General features: G+C 40.6%; 1 protein-coding gene across 1 annotated transcript; it reads right to left on the bottom strand.

The window, feature by feature from the left end:
* Positions 1–20,075: 20,075 nt before the first annotated feature.
* Positions 20,076–21,523, bottom strand: LOC121880129 (protein ZBED8-like). The gene is made up of 3 exons (XM_042387191.1): positions 21,388–21,523; positions 20,848–21,072; positions 20,076–20,572 (listed from the first exon to the last, which is right to left on the bottom strand). Exons 1-3 carry the CDS (start codon positions 21,521–21,523, stop codon positions 20,076–20,078), a joined length of 858 nt encoding a protein of 285 aa, XP_042243125.1.
* Between the last annotated feature and the right edge of the window lie 3,937 nt (positions 21,524–25,460).

Raw genomic sequence — 25,460 nt, 5'->3', positions numbered from 1 at the left:
AATTTTGATTTCTGGATAATATAATTGATAACCTGTATGACCTATAATATAACATTGTACTGAGAAAAAAACAAAACCATGTTACGCTGTATTCCGGTGGGCAGACGGTGACCACCACCACATTGGTTGTAACCTACCGGGCGGGAGACCTGCTCACCGTACACATTGCCCTTAACTTCACCTCGCTTAAGTGTGTTCCTGGTCTTGCATCCTGCTGCCTCGAGGCCAATTCCCTCAACAAGGCGCCTCCTGATCTGTGCCGCCAGTCGAAGCAGCAGACAAACCGACACATACAATACGTGATGAGTGTGGCGCCAACACAAAGAACTGGTGGGCAGAGGTCTACATCTACACGACATTGTCACCCCAGACTGACGTTAAGTCAAATGAAGCTTGGAGATCAGGTGCCGTGTAAAAAAAAGTAAAACCGGTTTGTCTCAATATCCAATACTGGGTTCATGTGTATTTCCTTTCAGATCAAATGTTAACAAGTCTTAATATAAGACACCATTCTCAAAGCAAAATCAACATTATGGAACAATACTGAGGTTGTCAGGAGTGACGGATCATTTTAAGCAAGAACAAAAGCCACCCACATCTATTCCATGGATGTGACGACATTAAAATCGGGTAAAACAATGCTAGATGGGAGAAACTACTCATCCTGCAAACTCAAGATAGTGTAATTTGTCTTTAAAATGACAATACGGTATTTACATTAATTTCTGAGGTATTAATTATCGGAATCGAGACGAAGTAGCTGACATCTCTAACCAAGAAAGCAGAAAAACTGGTAATTGTTAACCAGCAGAGACTGGATAAAAGATAAGATACACTTCATGGATTATGTAATATTCCCTCCATATTCACACTTACAAGTTAACCCCGCAACATCCCCACCTGAATAAAAAAAAATCCACATTTTAAGTCTAATGCAACGTCTTAAGTTATGGGACTAAAATGCATTCACATGATGTATGCCGGTGGAAAACTGGACCGAGGTCTGAAATAAAAATAAAAATAATAATATTGAAGCACAAAGTAAGGGGACGAGGGTTGTGGTACGCGAATTTCAATATTTTAGTTACACTCACGCGCGCCATAGTTTCGATGCACCCTCTACCCCTGACTCGAGGGAAGTCGTAGTCAAGGCTGCAAACCGAACGGTCCCTCTTGTAGTGATGGTAAATAAAGTGTTGTGAAGTCACAATGTATCGTACATATATTTTCTCAAATATTACATCATGAACTGCTATTCGTACAATCCAGCGAAGCTTCGAGCTACCACATTGCACCACTGAACGATGGGTGGGGAGAAGTGAGAGAGAGAGAGGGAGGGGGGGGGGGACGTTCGGTATGAAGCCAAGGCTACGACTTCCATTGAGTCAGAAGTAGGGGTAAAGGTGCATCGAAACAATGGCGCGTGAGTGTACAATCAAAAAGAAAAGTCGTGTCGCGGTTTTGCCCGAAGATTAAATATACCACTTGAAACATTATGAGAGCCCCCTACCACAAGGCAGAGCGCACCAAAAGTTTTAGCCCTTCGGCATATGTTTTCACCAAATTTCACGACACGACTTTTGTCTTTCATTGTACATCAGCAAGATCTGTGAGTGCCAATCCGGGGTGATTGATTCACTTGCCAATGAAACTCTGACCAGCCATCAAGAGGCAAGACTTAAGACAATTGCTGTTCACTTAAAATTGTATAGAAGCTAATTTTGGTTTGTCATCCAACTATGAATAAGCAAAATTGTTTTTTACTGGTTAAACTTTCCCTTTTCCACACAACTCGGCTTCTGTTGATGCATCTTGTATGGAAAATTCTATCCCATCTTTCTGATTAATCCATAAGCATGTTAGCATTGTTAAATTTGGTCAAGGTTGTGGAGTGGGTCGTAACCTAATTTTGTTTGATTATGGATTCCTTTTTTATATTTAATTTAAAGAAAATGCAAAATCGGTGGGGCATAAAGAGAGGCTCCGCAGCCAGTGTCTACCTACCAAAACGAGAATAGTGTTGTATAAACTTACGAAAAAAATCCCGTGTCCCTATGAAGAGCCAGTCTTCTTGTAGATGTCCCTCAGTAGTGACGGCAATCATGAACCAACCACACCAAACCTAAGATCTATCACTACTGTATTAAGTTGGGTTTAGTTAGTTCATGTCGTTTGAGGCCAATGGTGACAGTTTCTAAGAAGAGACCGTTACTGATAAGTTTGAAACTTTGTAATACTGTAACACTTTCCTATGCAAGGTGTCCATATATAGTCGGATAAATTTTAAAGATTAATAATGTAATAAAAGTGTAATTATAGTTGACGAACTGGTTTTTTTTTCTTGTTCGTCTTGACTTCCACACGTACAATGTGTCAAGAAATGACTAAGGCAGAGGTATGAGTAAATGAAGCCAATGTGAAGACAGATGAAGTGGCACCGTAAAGAGGAGGCACACGAAAGAGTGCCTTTACTCGGTAAGTCTGGCAGGATAGTAAGTATGTATCTACAAGCATTACTATTGGATCTTAAAACTTATCTCCAAACAGGACTCCAGCGCTTTTAACATGATGTTCTAGGACCAGTGGAGCAAACAGTACCTGGATTGTGTGTTAGATCACAGATTTCTGGGGTTTCCAATTACATCCTAGAGCGGTTCACTAAGCGTACCACCACTAATAATTCAGCGAATATAGTTAATAAAATAAAACAAGATAAACAAGAAAAATTTACTCACCTCTGTCGTGAACTTTAAGACGTAGAGCAGTGCAGGTAACAAGGTCCGTGACTGCAGTGTGGCACGCCCCCTACTCAAGGCCACCAAGTAAATGTCAGACTTCGCCGTTCGCCACCGCCTTTTAACAAGGATTTTTCATGTCATTTTCTAGCACACCTTAAGCTAGGTTAATGACCAATCTGTGAAAGGCTTATCAGTACGTTCCGAGGGGTACTAGTATGTACTAGCAAGGCTGATATCCGATATGGTATGCTTAGTCTACATTAACTAGGCTTCATTTTACTAATGGGAGACTATCGGCCATTTTGGTTAACTTACTAGTTATTCCACATATTAAATATGCATCCTATAAAACAGTTTGATTCCAAGAGGTTCTTCACTTCCAGCGTATCTATAAGTTACACTTCAAATTATATGCTTGGCAGTCCTATCAGATAACGGATCTAAACGAATCTAACGACATAAGACTATAAAAAAGGCAAATGTTCAGGGAATTTTACTTTCGGACAACACGAATCTACGGAATTTTATCTTTACTATAGGTATTTTTGACAGTTCTAAGATACTGTTCTTCTATGACGTTTCACAGGTCCGAGGTTCCCCAGGTTAGGAAGCTAGGTTGTCATTTGTGAGAAACCATATTAAAAGTGTCTGACGTTTACCATGTCGTTTTCCTTGTTAAGTACCCAGTACCAGGGAACCATTTCTTTTTTTTTTTTGGGGGGGGGGGGCTATGTATAGATAATTTCTTAACGTGTTTGTGTTCTTGTAAAGTTAACGGATCCATATCGAACTTGCGAAAAGGCCAAAGCATCAATGCTTTGGTGAATTGACAAACATCAATAACATGATTGCAAAAGGAACTAACCAGTTTGTTCCTCGTAAAATCAACATAATTCAGTGACGGTTTTATGAATTCACTGAAGCACCGAAGACCATTGCCTACTTGTTGCTACCTAAGTAATTTCAAGTCGTTTTCTCCGTAGTTTCAACGCCGGATCAATTAACTACATAATGTTTAAAGAACAAAATTACAAGTCGTTTGGATAGTGACGCCCCCCCGTTCTTAACATTTACAACAGGCTTGATTAACCTCGAACAGGTTTTCACTATATAAACTTACTCCTCTGATCTATCAGCTCTGAGACCATACTTTACCATCAGTCTTCTACCGAATTTGCCATGAACGTAATAAAACAACAGGCACGAGATATATAGGTACGGCAGCCTAAAGCGCATGCGTGGGCAAACTATACAATGATGGCCTCTGACTAACCTAGACTAAAAATTTACCCTAAACTAATATAACCTGACATAAGCAAACCTACACTAACCATTAAACAGTCAACCGTACTTTATACCCAGCGTGAGTTTTGGCGTATGGCTGCCGTACCTGTATCCACTACATGAAAAACAACATAGTATCTTGTTTACAGACTTAATTCTCCTGCACGTACGTTTCCGATTTCGAGCTGTGGTGGTAAAGTGCTCAAGTTGATAATACCGAAATTACTATTATCTACATTCATGTTTCCTATCACAATGTGGAATAGTTTAATACTTTTGTCCCTAACACCATCTGATACCTTCCAGGCTGTTGGGATTATCATGTTTCAGTGCTCTCAGTAATTAAAAGACTACCGTTTAGATTTCATAGTGACTTCTACATTTGGTGAAACCAGTAAACAAATGCCTAAGCTTAAGTTCCCAGACAAAAGTGAACAGGTTTCACATTTGGAATTTGCTTTCGTAAGACGTTACAATTCTCAATTACTTTTAAAATTCTGAATTTATTTATCAAAACTAAACCATAAATGTGAAGCAAACTAGTTAGGATATTTGAACCTCATTCGAAGTCCATCTACCCAATTCAACCTTGTAAGCAATACCAACGATCGTTATTACGTTGAACTTAAACCTGGATGATTACTATAGCGTGAGATGGAATTCATAGCCAAGCACCCTTTGTCTTTCAGGTACTGTATGTATATTATATTAAAATTCGTTAAACTAAGGTAAGTATGGACAGTGATACGCCGTGTAACTCAATCACCTGTAACATAACACCAAATAATTGTACTTTAAGATATGGTGATTAGATATGGGCGACAGGCCTACTTAGGCTGTTTGCCCAGTTACAAGATAACTACCACCCACAACCCCCCCCCCCCCAACAGCCTGGAATCTACAGATATATAACATGGATGTGCATCAACAACCTGTGGCAAAATCATAGAAACAATTATGAAATTCTATGGCATCCATACTTAACTCTACGAAAGACAGCCGTACTCGTGACTCACCTTTCCAGTTCTCCAGGTAGTGGGAGGACCCGCATGGGCCGTGGAGAAGTGGGTTGGGACAGCGACGTTTCCCTTTGCTGGTATTCCACGGGATTCCCAGGCTTTCTCACACTATTATGCACTAATATTCACGATCAATATACACTCAAGTAATCAACTTTACCTGGTTCTACAATTCTGTAGATTAATCAAATAAAATCAATGTGGTTTCACACTTCTAATCTACAACTAAAGAGAAGCGGGGCACAGCTTAGTCCCTCAACTGTGCCTCAACTGAAGTTACCGCGCAAATCCACCCGGCAGTCAGCGCCTTCCCTGCGCGTGGCCGACTAGTGAATATTTAGCCTTATTATTTTTACCTTTTTAGTTAGTTTGCACTGAGCTATTTTATCTATAGTGTGGGTATATAATTAAAATTTAATTTCAAGTATGAGAGTATAACTTTTAAGTGAATTCAAGGCGAAATTGTACTTTTCTGAAATATTTAACTTGGGGCAACACACTTGGAAAAATATCGTACTGTGGGTGGTTAACAATTCCCAACATTCAAATAGAAACTGTTATACTTCACTAAGAGTCTTTATTGCCGTACACTTTATAAAGTTCACTATACAAAGGCTAATCAACAAATTTTAGAATAAAGGACAAAGGAAACTGTAAAACTGTTAGCAGTTTATTATGTAATTACCAATTTATCGTCTCGAAAGGGCAGTTCATCACTCGCATAATGGGAAGAACGTAATGGTAGTTACCATCATTGGCATAATATTCTCTAATATCGATGTTTCAGAAGTAATATTCCCTTCAATGATGAAATCTGTATTCATTACCAAATGGTTTAATTTTATATATTTTCTTAAACAGGGAAGATGCAGTACATTTTCATGTTTACGGAAGTCAGCCAGGTTCGAGTTCCATATTGGAATATGTTCAGCACAAGCTTAAGGTTAGATACTGCTATATAATAGCTGATATTCTAATTGCCATAAATTATACCAAGAGATGGAAATTTGGAACCTAAGAAGGTACAAGAGTCGTGGATAAGGAAAGACTTCACTTGCTGGACGAGGCATCGGAGCCGGTTCCTGGAGGCCCACCAGGGTGTGCTGGCCAGTAGGCGTGGCCTTGAGCTCTACAGTACACAGAGGTTAATTTCTGGCCAGGTGGTATTTAGGTAGAGAGGGCTAAGGAACAATCTGCGGGTAGATATACTGATTTGAAATACAGATTTTTCTATAACGTCAATGACCGATCAGCTTCCCACCACCTCAGATATAACTCCTCCCAAATCACCAACAATTACCGTATGATGGGGGGTGTTCTGATATAAGAACATAGGAACATAAGAAAGTTGGGATACTGCAGGAGGCCGACTGGCCCATACAGGGCAGATCCTTTCACTATCCAACACTTCCATTGCCTATCCAACTAGTCTTGAAGCTCCCTAGCGTCCCCGATCTACTATAGCATCGTAGCCTATTCCACATATCACAACTCTATTACCAAACAGTGCTTGCCTATATCCTTTCTGAATCGAATTTATCTAATTTAAAGCCATTTGTTCTAGTTATTTCGTTATTACTGAGCTTAGACCTCTTCCATTTTATACTTTAATCCCACTTACCCACTTGTACCTCTATCATATCTCCCCTAACTCTACGCCTCTCTTGTAGATATAGCTAGCTTTTTGATCTTTCTTCATATGGAAGGTTTCTAATATTATGGATCATTTTGTCATTCTTCTTTGTACTCTCTCCAAAGAATCATGTCCATTCTATAATAAGGACACAGAACTGAACCGCATAATCCATGGCCTCACTAATGCTGGTAAAGTTTCAAGATAACGTCAACAGTTCTGTTACTCACAGACCTAGATATGAACCCAAGAATCCTGTTTGCCTTGTTGCGAACGCTAATACATTGTTTTCTGGGTTTCAAGTCGTTGCTAACAATACACCTAGATCTTTTCACAAACTGAGTTTTCTATTTCCGTGTTACTAGTTTATACTTAACGTTTATTCGTCTTCCTATCTGTAGTACCTTGCATTTATCAATTATTAAAATTCATTTGCCAGTCTACTGACCACTCATGTAGGTATCTAGATCTCTTTGAAGGTGTTCAAAGTCACTGTCTGAATTTATCACTCTCCCCATTTTGGTATCATCTGCAAATTTACTAATCCTACTAGTTATGCCTAAATCAAGATCATTAATGAATATAACAAACAGCAGGGCTAATACAGATCCTGGGGAACTCCGCTTTTGACCGACCAGATCTGACTTTAATCCATTTATGCTGACTCTTTGTTTCCAACAGTTAACCATGACCTAATCCATTTTAATACTGATCCACCTATTCCATGTGCTTTACCTTCCTTATCAATCTCATGAGGGACTCTATCGGATGCTTTACTGAAATCTAAATAAATTATATCATATGACTTATCATTATCTACCGCTTCATATACTTCAAAAGCTAAACAAATTTGTGAGACAAAACGTCCTGGGTGAACCCGTGCTGAGAAGAATGAATTAAGTTGAATGTTTCAAGGTGGCTTCTGATTTTTGTTACTGAAGTGTTCTTTGAAGATAAATAATGACCCTTTTCACATTAAATCAAAGAAATTTAAAATACATATAAAAGCAACATATGCAACAATATGAAGAAAAAAATATATAATCCGGAAAATAATAATACTTTTTAGGAGCTGAAGTGTTAAAAAAATAGGTCATAGATTAAAAAAGCTGCAAACATTTGAAAACGTTAATGTGAAGAGGAACCACATAATGAAGCCTGTCATTCATGAATAAAGTGTATGACTATAATGATAACTATTACCTCCCATTTCCATGATCTCCAGTGCCGCTATAAAATGTTTATTAATATTTCAGATTAACGGGGGCACAGCTAGGAACACTAATTTTGTCAAAAAAAAGGAAAAAATAGATGCAAAATATAAAATAATTGCTCGCGTAACCACTTGTCATTTGCATAAAGTAGATTAAAAGCCATTAAAAGAAAGAAATTGTATAAAATTTGCCCCCACCTATATAGAAAATTTAACTGGTTTTGACAAACTCCCGCACGCATAGACGGGCTCATACGCCAGCTTGCACGGGCGGATGCAAATAGGTAAACACTTAATGTTTTTTGCCAAAGATGATAGGGTGATCACAATCTACACTTCTCACCACTTAGTGCAGCAGAGTACAATCAAATGAACAACCCGGACTTTCACATCACCTACATCTCGTCACGTCTTTTCACTGTGAAAACATAAGACGGTGTTTGAGTGGGATTTCCGTCTCTATTCATTCCTCCGTAAAATTCTCCACTTCACACGATCTTTTGTTATTACTGTATGTATATATGAGAGAAATAAAGGTAAAGAGAGACAGAAAGGCAGTTAAATAAACAAAAAAGAGATCGTGATAAAAAAAACATACTTAAGGTTTCCACCATGTAGCTGCGCCGCCGACACGGTGAATTAAACCGCCATAAACGCATCACAAGGACCGGGCGTGATTTATTCCTCTTATGAATTCTATAGTGGAAAAATAATAATATTGTGTATGAAAATCTTAATATTGAAATCAATTCTAACCTAAGAACTCGTAACACTAACTTAAGGTATAGTTTACTTATTTACTTGGAATATTTCTTAAGCGCTTGCGTTTTCTGGGGTTTTATGAGAGTAAACGACGTCAGCCGTGGACAGTGAAGCCACTCATCGCTCATGGCGGTCATTTTGATATTGACAAAACATCCGAGTTAGTGGCGGATTAAGAATACTAAGATTGGCTTTCTGGGTTTTATTCTGTGCTTTCAGAGTGTGCTGGATCTATGCCCAATTAATACATGCTTTGATCCTCGTTTTCAAGTTTTTTGATGACATACAAAATGAGGCAAGATCACATTTAACTGCTTTTTGGGGCAATGTGAGAAGCATGAGAGGTTGCAAAAACAATCCAACGACGAAAAAATTATCACCTGCGTATAGAAAATTGGATTATTTTATTAATTAAAGCTGTTGCAGAGTAGTACTGCAGAGTAGTACACAAGTGAGTGTCCAGTAAACAGTTCACCGCAAGGCTATAAGCTACAAATTAAACCTACACCAAACTTATTGTGTTGTGGTCAGTAAGATCGTACTTATTTATGTTTATTAATGTTGATAGCAAGGATTTACTCTGTATTTATTTGAATTAATTGTTTATATCACTCACACGACAATTAACTTTATTAATAAATACCACTACAGTTTGTTTTTGCTTACCACTAACCGTTTATAACTACAAGTAAGAAACATTAATGCTATACAGTATATATATATATATATATATATATATATATATATATATATATATATATATATATATATATATATATATATATATATATATATATATATATATATATATATATTATATATATATATATATATATATATATATATATATATATATATATATATATATATATATATATATATATATATATATATGTGTGTGTGTGTGTGTGTGAATAACCTAAATTATGTTATTCTTATTTTGTGCATGACTAGGCCTACACATTATTTTCCTTCAAAAAATAATAATTATATACTGCAGTTATTGGGCCTCCCTAAATTAAAATCAAACTTCTTTTCAAAAAGAAATAATCATTCTTAAAGTAAAATATAGCTTCTTTAAAAAATTAATTATATAATTTTCAGCAAAAAAAACAGGAAATCTTGGATCAACCCAATTTTAACAAATTATTCTATTGATTTTTTACAGGTTTAATTTTCTTACTTCTACAATCTTCTTCCCTTGCTATCATGCGAGATTTGGTTACAAGAATAGCATTCAGTAGTCCTGGCCCCATTATATTTATTTTCTTTGTTTTAGTATCTGTTAGCATAGAAAAAATTCTTTCAGTCTCAGCATTGGAGTGGGATAGGGTAAGTACCAATTTAGCCAAACATACCAAGTTTTTGAACACTGGTTCCTCATCAACATTCTTCACATCAGAAAAAAACCCAAAACCCAAAACTCAGTGTTTGTTTTCTTCTTTAGCTCTCTACTTTCCTCCTCATTAAAGTAAAGGGGCAATTTTCTCCATTCCTCATCAACATCACCATCTTCATCTAACAAATGATGATATTTGTCTTTAAGGAGACAAAGAGAGGGAATTCTGCTTCTCCTTTCAAATCAAGTGCAACTGATGGTTGAATAAACTCTACTTCTTGAAAGAAAGGATCATCTAATGGCAACCTTTTCTTTATCTCCTGAAAAGCTGTCTGATAAAAAGACAAACATCTTGTTTTGAACTCAGTGATATCACAAGCTTTAAGGTTTACTTGTTTAAGTAGATCTTCACACTTTTTCCCTAGGTGGATTTCAGATAGAGGTACAAGGTGATCCAAATTTAAGGGCTCAAGGGATACATTACACAAATATTGTGGCTTTATGAAGTTCTGACTAAGAAGTCTAGCAGTTCTTTGGCTCTCTTTCTGTAATACACCAACCAGATAGTTTTTGCTCTGAAAGAGAGCATTGAGAGAATTGAAGTATTGAGAAAATTGAAGTATCCCAGAACAAACCTCATGAATTCTCAGTATGCCTTTGTGAAGGGGTTGTTAAATTCATGTATTATATGTTCAGCTGAAAGATTTCTACCCTCAATTTGTGCCTGAAAGAACAGCAATGTTAATAATTCCCACTGATCAAGAATGCGAGATATGCAATGCTGCATGGCAAGCCACCGTGTATCAGATGGGCTCAGAATGTGTTGCTTTTCAGCATTCGTGAATGTCTGTAATTCTACAAGCTGTGCCTGCCGTTTTGAGCTATGCCCAAAATAGCTAGAAATATTCCTAATGAAAGCTTCCACACTGGTAGATAGCATGAGAGCTGCTTTACTTGCAGTAATGTGCATACAATGACAAATACACCTCAACAGTGTGAAGCTTCTATCAGCTTCCTGTCTTAATTTTGTCATTACAGAATTATGTTCTCCTACCATGACACTAGCAATTAGTTTGTCTGAGCAATTTCTGTCCCTTCGTCTATGAGAAGTGAAAACTTGTTGTTCTTCAACTCAGAACTGAGGCTATTTGTTTCTGTCTTCCCTAGTACATTTGTTACAATACCAGAACTTTTGGTTCTGTGCAGGTTGATATTCTTAGCAATTTCCGAATCTGGAAATATCTTTTTTAACATCTCTGATAAGTGGTCAATTGATTTCATGGAAATATTATGTTCACAGAAAAGTGAAGCTAATTTGATCTCAGCAAATTTAACATTCTTGTCCAGTTCATCTGTCTTCGAGATACTTGTACTAGGACGGATCCAACTACTAAGAGACTGCTGCTTTCTATAACTCAACAGTCTTGTCTTGTGCACTGCGCTTTCACTATGCCTCTTTATTTCACTATGGCCAGCAGTGAACTTGACATCATATGGTTTGAATTCGGCATCCTGAAATACATTAGCCTTTGTTACATTTTCTTCTATGATAATATATCCACTTTATTATCTTCAAAACAGTTATTGCGTATCTTACCTGTAGCCATACATCTCTAAACTGTTGTTTACTGGGAGTTTCCTTTTCTTCTTTATCTAGCTCCCCGCGGTAACGTCTTTTATTTTTGGGTGTTGAAGGGGAATCAGTCATGCCGCCACTATGTTGTCCCGTTAACGCAGTTCTAAATAAAGGGGTTACACAGGCATAATACTGTTAATACAGCCCAAATACCAAAGAAGATGGCAGCGTGCTCACATCTAGTCCTGCCCGACTCCTGTTTATGTTTACACAAGCAGCGCCAGCAGCTGATGCGCTGTCAGCTGCCAAATTCACGAGAAGCATTTTCTGTAATGACAGGTGACTATAATTACTTATCGTTGAGGCAAAATTCTTCTTTTGACAGAGTAGAGGGTAATAGAGAAAAAAATGGATTGCCCTTTTTGGGCATGTCCCTTTCCGTATATATCATTTATCTTTTGCTGCAAAATAAATATTACTCATATGAAAAATTCGTAATTACCCTACGTTTTGTTCTGATTTTGCAAAAATACCCTACCGCCCTACAAGCCAGGAAATGAGGCTGAATTACCCTACGCTTAGGGTAATTACCCTACGGTTGGCAACACTGGCCATCTGGTGCTTGGGTAGCGGCTGTAGTGGGTGTTTTGCTACTATCAAATTGACGGCTCGTGGGTTGAATGGCTTCAGTCTGGCCCGTGGGTTTTGCTTGCTACTTATGCCGTGCCTCCAGTCATAAAAATATTCTTGGTTTTTTCACAGTTCGAATTTTTTTCGATTCGATTGTTAAATTTGGTTAGGTTGGACTGATTTATGCTAGTTTTGTGTTAGGTTGGATCATATTTTCTTGTGATACTGCAGTTTCTATCTGTATTTTGCCTTCTCAGCTACGGAATTTTTGGTTAAGAAAAAACATTGCTGGCCGTGCACCATGACATGGCTTAGGTTAGAGAAATACTGCATTCAACTTTTCACGTTACGAACGATCTATTCAACATCCCTCATTATCATAAATTATTTACGCTCGTAGAGCTAAATTACAAGCCTAAATATAAAATTATTTCAATTAAGTCGTAATTGAAGATTCAGGAAACATAAATTTCATTTGTTTATTCCTTGATAGAGGAAGCGGGATCCTAGTGCTGTCACTAGGTACCCCTGTACAATGACACCAGAAGCATCTGGCAAGTGTGACAAGTATATACAGTATAAATATTATAAAGGGGCTTACTAAAGCCTAAGGAAGGAAGGATATTCCTTTAAAACATAATCAATATTATTTACAAAATATCTGGCCAGTATGGGGAGGGTCATCTTGTCTCCGTCAGGGGGTCGTGGAGTGGTGGTCCAGCAGGCGTCACGGAAGCGTTGTGTGTGGGGACCTCTTAGGAGGTAGTGGAAAAGGGTGCTGCTGTCGGGTCTTCTGCATAATGCACAAGAGCGTTGCTCAGGGGATGCGGGGATACCAATCTCCCAAGCAAAGTCATACCCAATGATGACACGGCCAGCAATCACGTCCCCTTTCCGCGACCCTTTCCCGTAGACGTACGAGAGGTCAGGAAGTTTACGGAGGACATCGTACCAGGTGGGCGGGGAGTCCAGGGGGATGGCTGCTTCCCGAGCTTCTCTCTGTTTGCAGCGAATTTGGGTCCTAATCTGTAAGAGTGTTCGAGGAACAACGTAGTCAGGTGTGGCCTTGTTGCAGCCAGCCTTGGCAAGGCCATCTGCTGCCTCATTCCCCAAGACACCGACATGACTGGGTATCCCTCGTATTCGGAGGATGAGGTCCTTATTTTCCCCTGATCCAAATGCGATCCCGTCGAGAGCAGACCTGGAATCGCAGCAGACAAGCAAGGGGCAGAAACCATCTGCTTCTTCCTCAGCGAGAAGGGCAGCAAGGAGGGCTATTAGTTCAGCCTGAGTGGAGGATGCCCCGTCAGAAACTCTGAGAGACAGTTTGATAGGCTCAGGGGCATCAGGACGGAAGATGTAGACACCAGCCCCGACCCTACCTGTAGCGGGGTCAACAGAACCATCAGTGTAGAGGACGACCCTACCTGGGGACCAGTGGGCGATCCTGGAGAGGTGGTATTTGCAGAGAATAACAGGGTTCACGTGGGATTTCGGGAGCGGTCCACCGAGGGCAATCACTTCAGGTTGAAAATCCAGCCAGGGAGGAGACGAACCAACAGCAGGGGTGACAACAATATCAGGCAGGAGGTCGTGTTCCTGAAGGGCTCGGATGAGTGACCCTCGCCACTGTCTTCTAGATGGAGGTCGGCCTCGGACAGCAGGAGTCAAGTTGGTTTGGACATAGTTGCCCCGAGGATCCCGTAGAATGGAAAGGGCAGTTTTTAGGTAAAACTCCTGGACACGATCCTGTAAGGGGGAAAGACCAAGTTCGGTATATAGAGAAGTAGAGCGTGTCCACTAAGGAGCCCCAAGGATGATAAGAGCAGCTTTCCTCTGGATAACTTCGAGACGGTTGACAGCAGTCCGACTAATGTTGACGAGGGCATGGGCGGCGTAGTCGACACAGGAACGGACAAAGGACTTGTAAATGGTGAGAAGTACAGGGATGGTGGCACCAAGGGAACCCCTGCACATGGTAGAGAGGGGAGCGAGACGCCGAAAGCATATGTCTCGAAGATAGCGGACTTCAGGGATCTGACAACGTGTGCGAGTTACATACACACCCAGGTATTTTGTCTCATTAACCCAGCCCAAGGGTGTTCCTGATAAGAGAAGGGGTGGAGGTACAACACGACCGTGCCACATGGCTTTTGTTTTCGCAGTTGAAAGAAGGAAACCAAGTGAATCACACTCTCTGGAGACCAGATCAAGGGCTTCCTGCATGCTGAGGTAGTCAGGGGCTTGGAGGAGGACATCGTCGGCATATCCTGAGTGGACAACTTCTGTCGGCCACGGGAGAGATGCAATGGAGTGCATCAGAGTGTTAAACAAGGTGGGACTCAGGACTCCACCTTGAGGGGTGCCGAGGTTCATTTCTTGAACAGGAGACATAGAGCCTTCAACGCGAACCCGGGCCTGACGTCCAGTGAGGTAAGAGGCGATCCATTGTAGAAGTCTCCCTTTAACCCCTAACCGCGCAAGTTCAGCTAAAATGAGGGCAGGCTGAGCCGTATCAAAGGCAGTCTGATTGCAATAAAAGGAAGCAATGGAGTGTGCTGTGCTGCGATGTTGAATGAAACCATTGAGGGAGTTGTGGAAGCCGCCTATGGTGTGAAGAAGGCGACGATGGAGTATCCTCTCCATCATCTTGCAAATACAGGAGGTAAGACTAATGGGTCGATATTTCCCAGGATCTCCCGGCTTAGGGATGGGGATAATAGTGGCATTTTTCCAGTTGGACGGGAGGACCCCATGTTCATAAGACAGAATGTAGAGAGCAAGCAAGGGGCCGTTAGGAATATTAGTACAGGCGTTGAGGACGGAGTAGGTTATCTGATCATCCCCAGGAGAGGTGTCTTTTCTAGAGCGACGAGCACTGTCAAGCTCGAACTGTGTGATGGGATGATCAGTGGGGGCAGGGGAGGTAAGAGCAGCACGAACACCAGGCTCAGACGCATCGATGCGAGCCTGCACTGCCTCCTGCATTGGATCTGGAAGTTCCTCAGGGGAGGAAGCTCGTGCCCAGTCCTCCATTAAAGAGCAGGCAAGGGAGGCGGGGTCAGGGTGGGGAGGAGGCCTCCGTCGAGTACCCCGTATAGCATTAATCCGATTCCATACATAAGAGGGTGACGTCTGGAACGAAAGAGACCCCGTGAAGGATAGCCAGTCCGCCTCACGTATCCGACGGCGCTCCTGAGTTGCAAAGGAGCACCAATTTTTGAAGTCTTCCCAGTCCTCTGGAGACCGAGACCTCCGTATGGCAGAGTGGAGATCACGGGTTACCTGCCGGAGATGTCTCATGGCAGGGATACGATACCAGTAGTTGGTGGCACTTCTGACGGGGAGGGCGTGGAGGGGTAGCGCGATTGACAGAGTCATACACGGCATCAACAAAATCAGCGCTGTAAGAGTCAAGGGACTGGGGGACAACATAGGAATTCGCCCAGGTAGAAAGGTATTGGGTAAAGGAAGGAGCAGCATCTTGTGTGAGACGAAGGCGAGGGGATCGATAAGGAGCTGATGTCGGGGCAGAGAAGGAGAGCCTGAGATGGGTAGTAACGGCAAGATGGTCACTATACAGAGCAGGCTCGGTGCAGACGGTAGGATGAAAGGAGGTATGACCGTTCAATAGTAAGCCAACATCAAGGAAACTATGGGGGAGGCGAGTAGGATCGTCAGGACAAAGAAAACGAACATCATCATCCCCATTAAGAAACTGTGAGAGATGTGATCCGTTAAGGGTACATGGCGTGGGATGATCCGGAGTAAGAGTGGGATGGCGGGCATTAAAGTCGCCAAGAACAATAGTGGGAATCCCATCATGGAGGTCGTGAAGAACCTGGGGTCCAGAGAATCACTCTTGAAATGAACATTGACTACACGAAGGGTCCGGTCACCAAGAGTAAGGGAGACAGAAAGTAATTCAGACGGGGGTCCATGTGAGTCAGGTGAAGGGAGACGAACAGATGGAATGGTGTCACGCACAAGGGTGAGGAGGCCACGAGCCTGCCCACGGTACCGAGGCAGGGTGTAAACAGTATAGCCAGAGAGGCGGAGTGGAGTAACATCGTCTGTGATGGTTTCCTGAAGTAGAGCAACATCTACTTGATAGGAGAGCACAAACTGGGCGAGGTCTGTCCGGCGAGGTCTAAGTCCCTGGATGTTCCATTGTAAGAAGAGGAGGGAACGGCCTCCGGTGTGAGATGAGTCGGAGGGGCTAGACAGGGCTCCAGAGGAGGTACCAAATTCTGTTGAGAAAAATGGAGAGGGAGGAGTGGGAGAGCGAGGGATGGATCCTCCATCTCGGGAGATGGAAGGAGGCGGGTCATCAGGGCTTGCAAAGCGCGCCCCTGTTGGGTCAGGGTGTCCAGAATGAGTTGTTGTTGCCTCTGCAATGTCGCAATTGTTTTCACAAACAAGTCGAGTTGGGCAGAGAGAAGGTTGATTTGCTTGGAGTGGCGATCCATACGGTAGACATTCAATGGATAAACACTGAAAAAATAACATTCCGAGTACTGTATATCATTCAGAAATATACAATGAACATCATTCATAAAGTCTTGTAAATAAAGTCCGCGTGGTTTTAGAATATACGAGGATATTTAATTAAGAACATAAGAACATAAGAATGGAGGAAACTGCAGTGGGCTAATTGGCCCATACTGGGCAGTCCCGTTTACACCCAACCCCTATTGCTCATATAAGCATCCAACCTATGTTTGAAGCTATTCAGCGTATTCGAGTTAATGATGATATTTGGTAACTTGTTCCATTCATCCACTACTCTGTTTCCAAACCAGTGTTTACCGATTTCACGCCTAAATCGAAATTTATCTAATTTAAAACCATTGTTACGAGTTCGCTCCTGGTGGGATAGTTTGAGTACCTTTGTAATGTCCCCTTTGTTTAGCCCTGCCTTCCATTTATACACCTCTATCAGGTCGCCCCTCGCTCTACGTCTCTCGAGGGAGTGCAAATTAAGATGCTTTAGCCTGTCTCTATATTCAAGGTTCCTAATGCCCGGGATTAGTCTTGTCATTCTCCTCTGAATTCTTTCCAAGGATTCTATATCCATTCTGTAATACGGTGACCAGAACTGAACTGCGTAGTCCAGGTGTGGTCTCAGAAGAGCAAGATACAGTTTTAGGATGACCTCGCTAATCTTGTAACTAACACTCCTTTGTATGAACCCAAGTACCTTATTAGCCTTGTTACGAGCAAAAACACATTGTTTACTTGGCTTAAGGTTCCTACTTATCATTACTCCTAAATCTCTCTCGCAGTCGGATTTCTCTATGGCATCGTTGTTCATCTGGTATCTGGTTTCCCTGTTTACATCTCCTATACTGAGTACTTTACATTTGTCGACGTTGAATTTCATCTGCCATTTTTCAGACCATTCGAAAAATTTGTTTAGATCTTCCTGTAGTTTTGCCGAGTCCTCGTCAGATTTAATAACACGTCCTATTTTAGTGTCATCAGCAAATTTACTTATGTTGCTGTCTATGCCGATATCTATGTCGTTTATGTATATAATAAATAATGATGGTCCAAGTACTGAACCTTGGCGAACACCACTTGTGACGTTGCTCCAATGGGACTTAGTGCAGTTAATGCTCACTCTCTGTTTCCTGTCCTGTAACCACGCCCTAATCCATTTAAGGATGTCACCTTTGATGCCATGTGCTTCTACCTTTCTAATTAGTCTTTCGTGGGGGACTCTGTCAAAGGCTTTGCTAAAGTCGAGATATACCACATCATAATTGTGCCCCACATCCACCGATTCGAAAACTGATGAAAAGAATGTTAATAGATTAGTTAGGCAAGAGCGTCCGCTTCTGAAGCCATGCTGGGAATCATTGATCAATCTGTGCTTCTCCAGGTGATTTCGAATAGAGTTTGAGATGATTGCTTCCAGTAATTTGCCTACTATTGATGTTAGACTGATTGGGCGGTAGTTAGAGGATAGTGATCTATCCCCCTTCTTGAAAATCGGTATAACATTCGCTATCCTCCAGGATTCTGGTACTACACCTGTTTTTAAGGACATGTTAAACAACTTTGCTAAGGGCATACTAAGCTCTTCCTTACATTCCTTTAATACTTTAGCAAATATCTCATCGGGACCAGGTGACTTATTAGGCTTTAGTTTGTCTATTTGCTTACTAACATCGTTACTAGTCACTACATAATTACAAAAGTCAACAACTTCGGAGTTTCCTAAGCATTTATAAAATTTAGAAACACTTATTTCCAGTAATTTTCAGTCTGGGTAAACACTCGTTTAATCATACCGTGGCCATTTCCAAATTTCCATAAAGGAGGACATTTTTTTCTTATTTTTACGACACTTATTTTTAACCTAAATTAAACATGTTTAATGATGAGTTGAAATATAAAAAGTTGAATAAAATATACAAAATATACCTAGAAGTGTTGATTTGTCAAATATCACTATAATGTAATGAAGGCTGTTTTGTGGTTTTTCTAAAATTTAATTTTTTTTTAAACGCGCTGTATATGTTACATACATGATACATGCATTCATACAGTATAAATAAAGAACTGAAAGAAATGAATATTAATTTTTACTCCTGGTGGAACAACATACTGTATGCTAACCAAATTAACTTGCTTCACAAACTAAAGGAAGTAGCCTACTTACCAATGTGGCCTTCAGTTCCCACTGTTTTAGTATACGTAAGGTAATTTATATAATTATTTTTAGACAGGTCCAAAAGAGAAGGACAAATTAACGTCCTGCTTGAGGTGGCGCAGGACGGAGGACAGAGTGCTCAAAAGCAGGACTGTCCTGCCTAAAGCAGGACGTCTGGCCAGCCTAGTTTAATGGCTGTGGCTCCTTTTTGTTAAATGAATAGTTTTGTTTGGTGTGTACTTCGGTGTATACTCACAGCTGACCTTCATTTTGGGGGTGAATGATTAGATTTTGTAAAAAAATAATGTCTAATGATTTTTATTTGTTTGGACAAAATTCGCCTATTTGCACAAGAAATAAAGGTCAGATTTGAATAAAACACACCTAAATACACAAAATACCTATTCTCATAACAGTTCAACTTCCAAATCACCGTTGATACCTAACCTAAATATGAAATCGGACCATGAAATCTGGCAGCGGACTCACAGCCATAGGGGTCATCTGGGCCACGAGAACCATAACTTGCCTTCTAAACTCGAGCGAGAAAAAATGGCAGGGTGTTACAACTTTCACACCATTATATGGTGACCGGATAAAACCCTAACGGACAAAACCCCAGTTCCATATATAAAATATAAAATAAAACACTTTTATGTTTAGGCAAGGTTAGGTTAGTGTTGACAAATGACAACCCTGTTGGGGTTTTGTCATGGAACCCATTATATCAGAGGAGACTCTGAAATAACAGCTTCTGTTAGCAGGGAAATTAAATGTTAAACACAGACCCTTACCTAATTTCTAGCTAGCAACCTCCTGACAGCTGACAGGCGTTTATTTCATTACCACTGTTCCCATTAAAACTGATTTAATCAAAACACAGCTTTAAAATTACAGCTAAATATATTTAACAACAAAATATAATAAATATGTGCTCTCCGTCCAGGTGCATACAAATGGCCACAAATCAATTCACTCAGAATAATGTTATCTCCACCAATTACAATGCTCTCTCACTACTACAATACTCTTTAGAGTAGGGGTTCCCAAGCTTTTTCTAGCACGACCCCATCCAGTGTTGTCAACTATCCAGTGCGACCCCAAATCATTTCACTGAAGTATTCTTATGACCCCAATCTTGCAGGAAGGATGCCAGTTCACTGCGAAGGAGGAAAACCCTTTCCAAGGTTTTTCCCCGTGTCAGCCACCTGACGCAGTATGCATCAGCATTGTGTGGTGATTACAATTTTCAGCAATGCACAACTGTTTGAACATGCGGGAATCACGTAATTGACAGTTGCAATGACTACCTGCATCACATCAGAGAAGCTCTGAGACATGTCTTTTGATGCCAGACTCTGGCGATGGATGATGCAATGGTTTGTTTTAATGTGAGGATGTTCTCTTGATAAAATTCCACGCATTCCAATGTTCTTGCCCATCATTGATGGGGCACCATCCATGCTGCATTCAGTTACCTTCGTCCATTCCAAGTTGTTTTCAGTGAAGAACTTATCTATAGCACTGAAAATATCCTCGCCTCGTGTTGTAGTTTCAAGTGAAATACAAGCAAGCAGTTCCTCAGCTACTGAGGATTCCTTAAGAAATCTTCCGAAGATCAGAAGCTGCGGCTGTGATGTAATATCAGTTGACTCGTCCACTGCCAGGGCTGTCCATGGGGAATTTCTGAAGTCTTCCAAAATTTGCTCTTTCAGGTCTGCTGCAAGACACTGTAGGCGTTATTACTCAGAGTAGCGTCATCAACAGCTTCAGTTATCTTTTTGGCAAATGGTTCACCCTCAAATACTTCGCAAAAGTTCCTTAAAGTTGGCTTTATGATAGCCTCACCCTCCGTGAAAGGACGTTTTTGCTGGGCAATGAGAAAAGCTGTCTTATATGAGAACATTTCCATCCTTTCCTTGTGAGATAGTGCTCTGCTTAAAATTGACTGAGACTTGGTTAGATTTTTATGACGATGATGAAAAATTCTTTTACGAGCCTCTTCTGAAAGTACAGCAACATTTGTGTGAGTTTCCATGTGTCTCTGTAGTTTGTTCGGCTTCAAAGATTCCTCAGCAAGTTCTTTAGAACACGTAACACAAATCCCTGTACCACTGACGTCAGCTACACCATACTTGTCGAGGAATGATGGATTGATAGAGCGTTTCCGTTTCTTGGTGGCTGGCTCCGATGATGTCTTCAAAAACCTATCCACAATGCCTGGAAAATATATTGCCTATAGTACTAAAAATATTTCAATTTTACAAGCACTTAAGATAAAATACAGTGTGCTTATAACAGGCAAATAATTGGTAATACGCTTACAAATTAAAATACACGACAAAGTGAATGCATACAAAATACCATGACATAATTAAATTTGCTTAAGAAATCAAGTAGCGCTGAGTTGGCCTTCATCTGATATTGCAAATTAATTTTAGTGTCACAAAGCAGGCCGTGGCCGGTCAGTTTGTCAGACTCAGTGCAGGTCCACTGGCATAGCAGTAACCTACTGATAGTAAGGATTGTCCTTACTAAGGATTAAACTGGTGAGGCTGAAGATAATCCACAAGCGTCGGCAAGAGCAAAGGATGCGACCTGTTTCCTGGCCTGGGTCGGTGACCGTATCAGGCCAGGTACCTATAGGTCGCAACCTTTGATCTTGCGCCATCTTGCTGATGCTTGGCAAGTGTCGGCAAGATCAAATCATCATATGTTGCGACCTGTCACCTGGCCTGACAGTCACCGACCGGCCCCACCCTTTACTGGGGGTGGAGGTGGGCGGGGTACTGCACAGCTCAACTGTTCTAGGTTAGTGGTGGGAGAGTGGGAGGGACTGGTCAGTTACTCCACCATCCTCTCCCCATGTGACTTGAGCTGGCAGACCCAAAGGACCCCAGCGACCCCACCGACCCCATGACCTCTTTGCGACCCTACCTAATGAGCCTTCCGACCCCATTTAGACTATATGAACATATTACGCTTTAGTTAACACCATAATTATCCATGATTGTCCAGATAATAATCGATAAATGTGCACCACACAAGCTTGGCCCTCCTATCCTCCTCAACCTAGCTACAAAGAGTCCCGCCTAAACCAAAACAATGTTCCAATACTTTCTTGTTTCATCAACATATAATTTCTAATTCTTTTTATACTTCACACCTGCTTCTTACAGTCTTTCATAATTGTATAAAAATAAGAATACATTTTACAAAGTTTACATAATGAAACAAATATTAGTATACGTACTTATATAAAATAATCAAGACATTTTTCAAAGTCTTTACCATAAGCTTGGAAATTCGATTCTAAAGAAAAAAACGGGAAACAACAGAAACTAAATACTGAAACAAATATTGAGGGAAAGGGGAGACGACCGTAACAAAGGACAATTTTTCGATCATCGTAAGACAGGCAAGATTTGGTCTTAACCCTCATGACCCCCATAATTACATGCTCGTACGATTAACCTGGGAAGTAAGGATCTGTACGATAAGCCGAAAAGTAAGTTCCTGGGTATATTCTCCATTAATGCATCAGGTTTAAATAATATTGCAGCTTAGCTCTTGGTCGAGATTTTCAAAGGTCTTTACACTAGTTTTTTCCTTAACCGGAGACGTGAGAATGAATCTAATTGACTCAGTTACCCTACGACAAAAAAGAAAGTAGCAAAAAAATGACTTCGTAATTACACTGATCCTCAACAATAACTAGATGCGTCTTTTCATGAAGAATATTTGAGCATTCGTGCCCAACTCAGAAACGTTGGGTATCCTCTGTAGTAAACTATCGCGTGACACAATGCGTTTTGTTCATCTTTTTACAAAAAGTGCTCCTGTATCTCACAGTGAGATACAGGAGAGCGGCCGAGTTGGTGTAAACCTCCCAGCCAATACAGTTTTACACAGATTAATCAAACACAAATATCACCTTAACCTACTTTTCCACTTTGTTAAATACAGTCGACAACACAGGTCTTGGGAATAAGAACATAAGAACATAAGAATGGAGGAAACTGCAGCGGGCCTATTGGCCCATACTGGGCAGTCCCGTTTACACCCAACCCCTATTGCTCATATGAGCATCCAACCTATGTTTGAAGCAATTCAGCGTATTCCAGTTAATGATGATATTTGGTAACTTGTTCCATTCATCCACTACTCTGTTTCCAAACCAGTGTTTACCTATTTCACGCCTAAATCTAAATTTGTCTAATTTAAAACCATTGTTACGAGTTTGCTCCTGGTTGGATAGTTTGAGTACCTTTGTAATGTCCCCTTTGTTTAGCCCTGCCTTCCACTTATACACCTCTATCAGGTCGCCCCTCGCTCTACGTCTCTCGAGGGAGTGCAAATTAAGATGCTTTAACCTGTCTCTATACTCAAGGTTCCTAATGCCCGGGATTAGTCTTGTCATTCTCCTCTGAATTCTTTCCAAGGATTCTATATCCATTCTGTAATACGGTGACCAGAACTGAACTGCGTAATCCAGGTGTGGTCTCACAAGGGCAAGATACAGTTTTAGGATGACCTCGCTAGTCTTGTAACTAACACTCCTTTGTAGAACCCAAGTACTTTATTAGCCTTGTTACGAGCAAAAACACATTGTTTACTTGGCTTAAGGTTCCTACTTATCATTACTCCTAAATCTCTCTCGCAGTCGGATTTCTCTATGGCATCGTTGTTCATCTGGTATCTGGTTTCCTTGTTTACATCTCCTATACTGAGTACTTTACATTTGTCGACGTTGAATTTCATCTGCCATTTTTCAGACCATTCGAAAAATTTGTTTAGATCTTCCTGTAGTTTTGCCGAGTCCTCGTCAGATTTTTAATAACACGTCCTATTTTAGTGTCATCAGCAAATTTACTTATGTTGCTGTCTATGCCGATATCTATGTCGTTTATGTATATAATAAATAATAATGGTCCAAGTACTGAACCTTGGCGAACACCACTTGTGACGTTGCTCCAATGGGACTTAGTGCAGTTAATGCTCACTCTCTGTTTCCTGTCCTGCAACCACGCCCTAATCCATTTAAGGATGTCACCTTTGATGCCATGAGCTTCTACCTTTCTAATTAGTCTTTCGTGGGGGACTCTGTCGAAGGCTTTGCTAAAGTCGAGATATACCACATCATAATTGTGCCCCTCGTCCACCGATTCGAAAACTGATGAAAAGAATGTTAATAGATTAGTTAGGCAAGAACGTCCGCTTGTGAAGCCATGCTGGGAATCATTGATCAATCTGTGCTTCTCCAGGTGATTTCGAATAGAGTTTGAAATGATTGCTTCTAGTAATTTGCCTACTATTGATGTTAGACTGATTGGGCGGTAGTTAGAGGATAGTGATCTATCCCCCTTCTTGAAAATCGGTATTACATTTGCTATCCTCCAGGATTCTGGTACTACACCTGTTTTTAAGGACATGTTAAACAACTTTGCTAAGGGCATACTAAGCTCTTCCTTACATTCCTTTAATACTCTGGCAAATATCTCATCGGGACCAGGTGACTTATTTGGCTTTAGTTTGTCTATTTGCTTACTAACATCGTTACTAATCACTACAATCTCACTTAATTTGTTTTCTTCACTATCTCTGAATAGAGTCGGTGCCTCAGGTATCATGTTTAAATTTTCGGTGGTGAAAACTGTTGAAAAATATTTATTCAAATTATTGCTCATTTCTCCATCGTTATCAGTGAGCTCGCCGGAGTCTGACCGTATTGGTCCAATCTTTTCTCGTGTTTTAGTTTGATACATTTTGTAGAATCCTTTGGGGTTTGTCTTCGCCTCCCTTGATATCCTTACCTCATTATTCCTCTTTGCTTTCCTTATCTCGGTTTTAACCCTACTCGCCAATACCCTATAATAGTCCCGGAGGTGAATTTCGCCACGATTTATCCTTCTACCTATAGCCTTCCTTTGGCCAATGATGTTCTTTAAATAATTATTTATCCATTTAGGGTCATTACTGTCTGATCTGAGTTTTTTGTATGGTATGTTCTGCCTTTGTGCATTAAGTAACTCACTATTTAAATTGTCGTGGAACTCAGCAATCTCAGATCTCGTTATCAGGTCGGTGTCATCTGTCAGGTTCAAGGCCAAGCGCGACACCCCCTCTCTCAGCTGCCTCTTTAAACTGTCAAAGTTTGCCCTTCTGAAATCTGGTACTTTAGAGGAATTTTCCTTACGTCTGCCCTGAAAATCTAACTGGAATCGAATTTCTTTGTGATCGCTTTTTGCAAGTTCGTTCCCTACCTCGACATTGCTAATGAGGTTTTCTCTGTTCGACAGAACTAAGTCCAGTATATTATTACCCCGTGTGGGTTCGGTTATATGTTGACTTAGGAAATAGTCCTGGATCGTCTCGAGAAAATCCTCTGATTCTGAGTTACCCGTAAGGTCAGTCCAATCTATTTGGCCAAGGTTAAAGTCGCCTACTATACAGACTTTGTTGTGTATGGAAGCCCTGCGCATTTCATCCCAGATAAGTCGCTCATTGACGCTATCAAGATTGGGGGGTCTATATATTACTCCTGTGATTAATTTTTCCCGACCGTCGCTTAATTCTATCCAAATTGTTTCTGTATTCCTCTCAGTTTT

This window comes from Homarus americanus, unplaced genomic scaffold (assembly GCF_018991925.1).
Source record: "Homarus americanus isolate GMGI-L3 unplaced genomic scaffold, GMGI_Hamer_2.0 scaffold30108, whole genome shotgun sequence".
Lineage (NCBI taxonomy): Eukaryota > Metazoa > Arthropoda > Malacostraca > Decapoda > Nephropidae > Homarus > Homarus americanus.
The sequence above is the reverse complement of the archived record's forward strand: the minus strand, read 5'-3'. Positions and strand labels throughout refer to the sequence as shown.

Coding starts and splice junctions, on each gene's coding strand:
- LOC121880129 (XM_042387191.1), bottom strand. CDS start 21,523: ATGGCGCAAGATCAAAGGTTGCGACCTATAGGTACCTGGCCTGATACG. Junction 21,073..21,387: donor CCTCACCAGTTTAATCCTTA/GTAAGGACAATC, acceptor TATATTTTCCAG/GCATTGTGGATAGGTTTTTG. Junction 20,573..20,847: donor TGTACTTTCAGAAGAGGCTC/GTAAAAGAATTT, acceptor AGTGTCTTGCAG/CAGACCTGAAAGAGCAAATT.